This window comes from Orycteropus afer, unplaced genomic scaffold, assembly GCF_000298275.1.
Source record: "Orycteropus afer afer isolate SDZICR_OR568_19922 unplaced genomic scaffold, OryAfe1.0 scaffold00375, whole genome shotgun sequence".
Classification (NCBI taxonomy): domain Eukaryota; kingdom Metazoa; phylum Chordata; class Mammalia; order Tubulidentata; family Orycteropodidae; genus Orycteropus; species Orycteropus afer.
In genome coordinates this window covers 884,507-894,386 of record NW_006921962.1, presented here as the reverse complement: position 1 = coordinate 894,386, position 9,880 = coordinate 884,507, and the positions used below count along the sequence as shown (strand labels likewise).

Genomic DNA, 9,880 nt, shown 5'->3' with positions numbered 1-9,880 from the left:
ACTCACTGCCATCAAGTTGATTCTGACTCACAGCGACCCCCCCTTGGATTTCTGAGGTGGTAAATCTTTACGGGAGTAGATTGCCCAGTCTTGCTTCCACGGAGTGGCTGGTGGGTTTGAATTGCCAACCTTTTGATTAGCAGTCAAATGTCTTAGGCACTATGCAATCAGTACATATTGAGATAAATAAGTGATTCACTTCTTAAAGATTACAAGAACTACAGAAATGCTGCAGAAAAACTGGTCCAATTTTAGAGGGGAAAATCAGATCAGAAAAATTAATATAAATTACTTGAAGAATTATTAGGTGGGTTTCAGATTATCGTAGGTGTTAATTGTGCTTGTAGGTACATAAAACTGCTTACAATGTATAAAATTAAAGCTTTAAGGGAAATTTCTGCAAAGATGTGGTATAGTAAAGGCAAACAAGTCAGAATAATAATAGATAGACGTTAAGCCTAGGTTAGATGTTATTCTGGTGGCAGAATATTACATGACTGATAATATCCAACACAGGAAAGTAAAGGTAGGAAGTTTTTTTTTTTTTTTTTTTTAAATAATGGGTGCTTTCAGCATACACAGTGTTTGTTGATTCCATCTTTCTCATTATAGGCCAAGAGCCAGAAACATGCACATGAAAAACAAGTTTCTGGGCCAGAAAGCAAAGTAAAAGTAAAATTACAGTTGGAACTCAGATCTAGCAAGCTGAGCTAACTTATCTTTGTTAAAGGTCCTCTGATTAGACTTTTGTGTGGAACTTCCAACATTACAAATTTCTGAACATTGCAAGAATATGGAATGACTCAAATGCTGCTCTCTGAAAGTATACCACCCTCATACGATTTTTAAAAATATGCCATAATTAATTTATTTAGAGAAGACTTCTCCCAATTAAATTTAAATTCACGGATTGTCAATTCTAGATATGTAGCATCCCAGCAAAGTTAAAAATAAGATGTTTCTCCAGCTCTGCTTTGTCCTCCAGAGACTAATGACTCTCTCCTATGAAGTCTGGGATAGAGAAGGTAGGTCTAAGTTAAGTATTATGTCCTGGAAATATCATTGTGCTGGGCCAATTGATAGTAACCACAGTAATCAAAATTGTGCATGGACAAGTACAGCCTTTAACATTTTGGAAGAAGTTGCTACTTGTGTTATTCTTATTTTTTTTCAATACAATTTACTTGAAAAATTTTTTCTCCATCTTGATAGAAGAAGATCAGTAAACATGAAATGTGAATACAAAAGAGCATATGAGTCCTTAAGACACACACTTAAAGAAGATATGGTGTCTATCCTGTTGTTTAGATGAAATTGTTTACATTGTTTAAATGAAATTTTAAACAATTTAAGAAATTTCAAGAACAAGCTGCCAATATTTAATAAAATTAACAATAACAACATTGAACCAAGGTATTTAAAAGTAATTTGTCTTACTTATCTTATAAAATAAAAATAACTACATAAAGAAATGTGTACCCTCTAATAACCCAGAAACAAAGATGTAGGTCCACAAACCCTAAATAAATATTAAGACTTTTAAATATAAATCTCAAGAGTACTGGTTGAATATTTATGCTCATAGTGTTCTTGCTATGGAATAGCAAAAAATAAATATTTTAGGCCTTCATTAATTAATTTGGCCTTGACTTGTTAGGTCCATTTTAACTAAGATATTATTATTCTATAGGACATTTCTATAAGCTAAGAAATTTCAGCCCTAATTGCATTATACAATGTTTTTAATATTCTTCTTAATATTAAAAGAAATTTAAAAAATTACATCTGGCCAAACTTTACTGCACCAAAGTCAAGTGTGGTAAGATCTTCAGACTAAGTACAGAGCTAAAACCAGTCTCTGACTGTGAAGGTAATGAGCATTAGGAAAATAATTCCATAAAAATTATATCAAACCAATTCAACAGTGTGTAAAGCTACTAAATCTAAACTTTAAATACATTATTTTAAATCATTATATAATTGGAGTGTTAAATGTCAATAGCTACTAAAAACGGAATTTAACTTGGTCCTATAAGCAACCAATGAACTATTGTCATTTGCAGATAAAAATTTTAGTTCTTTGCTTAATCCTAAATGTCACCCTTATATGCACTTGAGAAAGCTGACAGATTGCCATTATTTATAAATACTTCTCTTTTGGGAAAGACCAAACATAACTTTTAAAAGAAGTAAACCAAATCTGCTAGCCAGGCTGGGGTTAGGTTATTCTTTTCTTTTATATTTAAAATAAAATATTTTCAAAATCTATAAAAGAGGAATATTTTTTAGAAGAATGTATTCTCAGTAAGTAGAAAACCACCAAGTTAAATATAAAATCCCCAAAAGACTAAACAAAATTAAGAGATTCCAGATTGTGATAACATTTAAATATATTATTAAATGACTGGTAATTAAAGAAAAATATTTGCTTGCATTGAATGTGACTTTGAATTTAATTGTATTCAAGAAATAATTCTCCCAAGGTCACTGTTTTCTTTCTTTCTTTTTTTTTTACTAGACAGTATTTTGTTGAATTTCAGTATATCTCTAATTTTAGTAATAAAATAATACACAATTAGGTTGTTGAGCTGTTCTGCAACTTGTAAACACATATTTCCACATCATTAGCAAATATCTGCAAAACAAGCAAGAAGGTAAAATATGAAACCAATTGGCTAGCTTGCAGACTATAACTATGTAAGCATATCTGTTACAGGAATAATAATAGGGAAAATGCAAATTTTTTTCATAGGAAAGAAGGTAAATATGAAAGCCATAAACCCAAATATAATAATAATATTTGAAGGGGAGGGAAAGGAGTAGCCAACAGATAAATTCAGAAATAAGGAGAAATTCTCTGCTTTTTAAATAACATAGTGTAAAGGTACCATTTTGTCACTGAAAATTTTACTACACATTTCAAAAATATGGCATTTATGGACTTTCTTGCTTTCCAACAGCTGCTGACTCAAAATTTGCCAATTTTATAAGTTATTTAAATGTTCCATATAATATGCCAATGAAAAGATACACTAACAGTTTCCTGACAGATGCAAAATAAAATTATCTGCTGTGAATCTAAAATTAGTTGATATTCAATCAGTCACAGAAATGCTTCTTCTTAAACACTTCATTTTAAAGAGTAGATATTTATAATTGGCAAGAAAGAAAACACAAAGTTGGATGGTATCATGTCTCATTTTATCATACCCATTCTTTAATATCAAATAAAATATTACATTATTTTTAGGACTTCCTTTAAATATTTTAAATATAATTGATTTTTGAAATAAATGCTTTTGCTGCTTAGAAGAAAATATTAATTTCTACTACAGACCAATATTTTTATACTAATTTTAAACCATAACACACTATAACTATGAACACTGAGGTTTTTTTTTGTTTGTTTGTTTTGGTTATACCAAGAAAATATTGACTTCTTAATATAGTCATTCTAACTAATATTCCCATAAACAGATCTTAATGATTAAACAAATGGTAGAATAATGATGAAAAAAATTCTCCAAACCTACTTTTTCTTTAGTCTTCTATCCTTTTCAGCTTGAGTTCCAAGTTTCCCTAACCCCAGGGACTCCTGGGCTGCAGCTTCCGTCTCCATAAACCCTCCTGTGAAGAAACAGCTATTCAAATAAGTTTGTCTACATTGTGTCAATTCTGAATTTAAATTCTTAAAAGTTTAGTCCAGCAATCATTTAATTCATAATTATTAATTTTCTTTTCTATTTTGAATTGTCCTTTTATTCTCAACCCAATATGCAAACTGAGGAAAGGGTATATATGTGTATAGATATAATGAAATAAAACCAAATGAAAAAATGGATGCCTATTGATACACCATTCAGTTTCACTAAGTAGCAACATAGTAAATGTGACCTGTATACAAACAATTGAATATACAATGAGTAGCCTCATTATTTAATTGCAATATTTCATATATTAACAAAAAATGATATGCATTCAGTATACACTTAAATATATAATTTCAACTCCATGTTGAAAGAATGGAGAGGCATTTGTGGGCTTCTGAAAGTTCTTCATGTTCTGGAGCACTTTTCATGTTCTGGCTTACTCCTTTACCCTTCAGCATAAACCTCACTTCCAGAACATCATGTGTTCCAGACAGTAATTTTCTTTTTCCATGCTGTTGTTCTATTTTTACTTTATAATAATCCTTGAAATTTTCTAAATATTTTTTCAGCAGACAGTTGTAAAACTAGTGCTTACTAAGAAGATCACAAATTACTTGGTTTAGTATAAGTAAGGCTACAGGATATCTACAATATGTACAACCTTGGAATAAAAATGGGAAAAAAGAAAAGTATGTTGGGCACCAAACACTGAGTTACACATTTCACAATGCAACAATTTCACTCAGGTTCTCTCAACATATAATTAATTAAATTGATCAGCTTACTCTTTGGTATTTGCTAAATTTGAAAAACACGAAGATAAATGTCAAATGACCATTTTTACGTAGGCCGAGGTAGATGGAGTCATGCCTAAGGCATTTGATTGCTAACCAGAAGGCTGGTGGTTCAAACCCACCAGCCACTCCACAGATACCATACAGACATGTCTTTGGATTCTTTTGAAAGGTATATATAAGGAGCCTTGATGGTGCAGTGCTTACGTGTTCACTTGTTAACCGAAAGGTGGGCAGTTGGAACTCTCCAGCAGATGTGTTAATTTGCTTCTGTTATGATATATTATTATGTTTTCTAAAGTTTCTATCCACTCATTGTGACCCTGTACAGACAGCATAGAACTGCCCTATAAGCTTACAAGGCTATAAAACTTTATGGAAGCAGATTGCCACATCTTTCTTCCGCAGAGCAGCTGGTGGGTTTGAACCGCTATATTTTCAATTAGCATCAGAGCTCTTTAACCACTGTCTCACCAGGGCTCATTTCTGTAAAGATTATACCTTTGGAAACCCTATGGGGCAGTTCTACTTTGTCCTATAGGATCCCTATGAGTCTGAATCCACGGCAATGGGAAGGTATGTATATAAAAAAATATATTTATAAGTATAAATATATTTGCACATAAATGGATTGTTGTTAAACATCATTTAAGCTCAAGATTAGGTAGAATGATTTAAACTAAATCTTACAAGGACTAAACTATAAAATCTCATCAATATGTCAATTAATAAGAATCATTAAAGACAACATTCATCTACTATCACTGTAACCCACATATCCTTATTTAACATTTGCAGGACTTGACCAGGGTATTGTTGTTCTTTGCCAAAAATATCTTACTGAAGCCTCAGAGGAAAATATTGTTAATGCTTCTTATGATTTATTTTAGTAACTAATTTGTGATAGTCAATCCTGTTAATTCTGGAATACTGACACAAATATGTAAATCTCATAGCCTGAACATCCTGATACAGACTCTTTAACGGAAAACACATTGATTGCTGCCTAGATCTAATTCAGGGATTTGGAGTTTGATGACAAAAATTTAATTTACTCAATTATACATGTTGTTGTTATGTGCCATCGAGTCGGCCCCGACTCATAGCGACCCCTCCTTGGGTTTCCGAGGCAGTATCGCTACGGAAGTAGGATTGCCCAACCTTCCTTCCGAGGAGTGTCTGGTACGTGTCACTAATGTTTTAATTATGGAATTTTCTTATAATGAAATACATTCAATGTTGGTATCATTAGAAACACCATTCACTGGCAGACTAAACAACTTTTGTTTTTTTTTCTAAATATAGGAATTTCTATTATGCACAATATGCAAATATTTTCATTTTTTTTCCTCATTTTTATATCTGCCTTACTGAATCCATAAGCTATTACTCACAAACTATAACTAATGATAATTCTGTTCTCTTAAACATATCTCTTACATGGAAACTAATTATTTAGTTAAAAGTTATAAAATTCTTGATCAGTCCAGATTGGGACTGGAGATTGATGAGGTAGACCCATTCAATGAATGATGAAACATCTTCAACTACCAAGTGAGTGGATGAATCAGGTTTTTTATTATTATGAGCAAAAAAAGAAGAATACCAGCCACTCCTCGGAAGGAAGATGGGGCAATCTACTTCCGTAGTGATACTGCCTCAGAAACCCAAGGAGGGGTCGCTATGAGTTGGGTCTGACTCGACGGCACATAACAACAACAACAACATAAATCGTGATTTAAACTTTTTCCAGAATACAGCATTTTAATAAGAAAAGGAACCTTTTAAAAATAATAAATGTACTAGAAGAGGAGCAAATGATAATAATTTAACAACAACAAAAAAAAGCTCTAGAAGAGTTACATGAGTCAAAACTAGATCCACAAAAATAGACACTAAAATTTTCTTAGCATAAACCAGTTTATAAAAATAAAAAGGATGAAAAGTTTGGGAGCAACATCATTTGTTTTCAAACAATTTAACAGAGAATTGGGGTCACATCATGTTTGAAAATGCAGAATAGAAAATGGTACTAAGACCTTATCAAGTAAAACTATTATTAAGCAGCACATGCAAGACCCTGGTAGCACAATGGTTAAGTTATAGGCTGCTAACTGAGAGGCTGGTGGTTTGTACCCACCAAGTGGCCTGTGGTAGAAAGACCTGGTGATCCGAAAGTATGCTTTTTCATCTCAAGAAAATATTTCTGAATAAAAAGGACATTTGCTCACAGAATTATCCAACTACTCATGGATCTTATCTTCATTTTTCAGTATTCATGACCAGCTAACTGGGAAAAGTGATCTTGATCAGACAAGCTTTATGAAATCTGTTTCTTACTCTGTCATGGTTATCTAAATCTGTGAGTCTACCTCATTCTTGTCTAGGTGCCAAGGGGCTCATAGACATCTGCGGACATCAAGAATTATTTCAGCTATACCAACATGGTAGTCACTAACCACATGCAACGAGTGAGCACTGGAAATGTGCCTACTAAGTGCTGTGCGTGTAAAATACACACCCTGGGATTTAAAAACTTGGTGCAGAAAAAAGAATATAAAATATCTCATACTTTTATACAGATTACTTATTGACATGGCAATATTTTGGATATATTGAGTTAAATAAAGCATATTATTAAGATTAATCTCACCTGTTTCTTTATTTTTGTCTTAATGTGACTATAAGAAAATTATTTACCCATTGTTGATTCTCATTATGTTTCTTTCTGGCAATGGTGTATACTAGTAGTTCTTACTAGAGAGAGTATCACTCCCCAGAGCTGATTGAGAATGTAACTATTTGTTAATTTTTGTATTGGGGTGGCATTGTTGGATGTCAAATGAGGGCAAACTACAGCTGGTATATATTGGACAGAGGAAAGGGATTCTAAATATCCTTCAAAGATCAGGTAATCTCCTAGCTTGTCATTCCCAAAATGGCAAGAATGCCCCACTTAGAAATACTGGCTTGTGAAAGCCAGGAGTTGCTCACCCACCAGAAGGCCTATGAGGAAACAATGTGGAGAGGACTTGTTCCCTTCTCACAGCTTGAGGTGATCAGGCATGGAAGGCCTGAGTCTCAAGTTTCAGTGGAGTACTCGGAAAAGATCGCTTATCATTTTGTCAGGGGCCCCCTAGTGCTTGCACATGCATAAGCCATTGTCATTGCTTTCAGTTAAATTCCCTGAACCATGTGATTACCACCCCAAACCAGAACAAACAAAACCAAATCACTACCGTTGAGTGGATTCCTACTCATAGCGACCTTATAGGACACAGTAGAACTGTCCCACAGGGCTTCCAAGTCTGTAAATCTTTATGGAAGCAGGCTGTATCATCTTTCTCCTGTGACTACAGACCTTTTGGTTAGCAGCTGGAAAGCTTTAACCCCTGTGAAAGTGGGGCTCCTTGATTACACCGAAGTACACTTAATTTTGCAAGGTTTTTGAGGAATCATAATGTTGGAGACAGGACTGGCCTAGAGCATGTGGGTTTCGTCAAATATCTATCTATCTATCTATATATATATATAGATAGATAGATATATATATATATTTGCCAGCAGATCCTTTTCTATACAAATAATCTACCCCATTACATTGCTGTCAAGTTGATTCTGACTTCCAGTGACCCCTTAGGTGAGGTGTAATTCTATTTTTTTAAAAATCTATGATTCCTAACTATATAAGAAATACATAAATCAGATGTATGTACTGTCAAAATGTTATGCCCAGATGGTTTGGGACTATGCTGATTAAAAATAGAGTAAATCCTAATCATACCACAGGAAGCCTCCCTTCCACTTTAATTCCACTCCAATTAACAGCATCACTCTACTTTTCAGTACTTGTCGGGGAGGATTATTTACCCACATAATAGTTTCATCACCTAGCCCCCATTTTGCCATCTTGTGTACTGGGATGTTATGAGTCACACAGCTCACTAAGTGCTTTTCATGATCCCTTAATGAATAACTCTGTCAAAGAAACAAATGAGTTTATCTGACATGGCTATTTTTAACACAACTTAATCTGCTTGTTTCAAAATCGGTAAAACCCAAAAAATAACTTACTGCCATTGAGTCTGATTCGACTCATAGCAACCACTCCTTGAGTTACCGAGACGGTGTAGTTATTTGCCGTTGAGTCGGCCCCAACTCATAGCGACCCCTTCTTGGGTTTCTGAGGCAGTATCACTATGGAAATAGATTGTCCAATCTTCCTTCTGAGGACTGGCTGGTGGTTCAAACCTAACTTCTGGTTAGCAGTCAAATGCTTAGGCACTATGCCACCAGAATTTCTAAAATAGGTTAATACTTTCAAATAAAACTAAAAACTAAAAGTCAAGCTAATCAGGATTTCAATTACTGATGAATAATCTTGAATCTTGGGATCTGTACCTCTGTTCCTAGTTATCCTGACAGGATAGACAACACAGCAGGTAAAACTTTTCCACGCCAGAAAAACACTAAAGATTTTGTTTTAAATATGAAGATTTGTGTATGTTTATGTACTATCCAGAAGCCCGGGTGGGGTAGTGGTTAAAGAATTTAGCTGCTAACCAAATGGTTGGTGGTTTGAATTTACCAGCCACTCTTATGTATGGAGAAAGATGAAGTAGTCTGCTTGCATTAAGATTTATAACTTTGGAAACTCTATACGGCTTTCTACTCTGTCCTATGGGGTTACCAAAAATTAGAATTGATTGTGTGGCAGTGGGTTTGGTTTTTTAGTATGTACTAATCCACAAGAGCCAAAACATTTATTATGTCCCATCTGAAGTTAAAGATTATCTGAAGTATAGACATGACATACTGAACACCAATGACTGAAGACTCGACCAACTGTGGGATAACATCAAGAACATCATACTTGAAGATAGTAAAAGGTCATTAAAAAGATAGGAAAGGAAGAAAAGACCAAAATTGATGTCAGAAGAGATTCTGAAACTTGCTCTTGAATATAAAGTAGCTAAAGCAAAAGTAAGAAATGATGAAATAAAAGAGCTGAGCAGAAGATTTCAAAAGGTGGTTTGAGAAGACAAAATAAAACATTATGATGTAATATGAAAAGACCTGGAATTGGAAAACCAACACTGAAGAACACACTCAGAATATCTCAAGCTTAAAGAACTAAAGAAAAAACTTAAGCCTCAAATCGCAATAATGAAGGATTCCTTGGGCAAAATATGGGACAATACAAGAAGCATCAAAAAAGATGGAAGGAATACACACAGTCACTGTACCAAAAAGAATTGGTTGACATTCAGCTATTTCAGGAAGTATCACATGATCAAGAACCAGTGGTATGAAGGAAGATGTTCAAACAGCATTGAAAGAAATGGAGAAAAACAAGGTTCCAGGAATTGACAGAATACTCACTGAGATGTTTCAGCACATACACGCAGTGCTGGAAGTACTTTTTTTTTTTTTTTT

At 33.8% G+C, this 9,880-nt stretch overlaps 1 protein-coding gene across 1 annotated transcript in view; it reads right to left on the bottom strand.

Moving 5' to 3' along the window:
* Nucleotides 1-9,880, bottom strand: part of PPFIA2 (PTPRF interacting protein alpha 2) — a 643,396-nt gene that overhangs the window by 71,440 nt on the left and 562,076 nt on the right. The window contains exon 20 of the mRNA XM_007953155.2: nucleotides 3,534-3,627. Coding sequence (XP_007951346.1) covers nucleotides 3,534-3,627 — 94 coding nt within the window. The remainder of the gene's footprint in view (nucleotides 1-3,533; nucleotides 3,628-9,880) is intronic.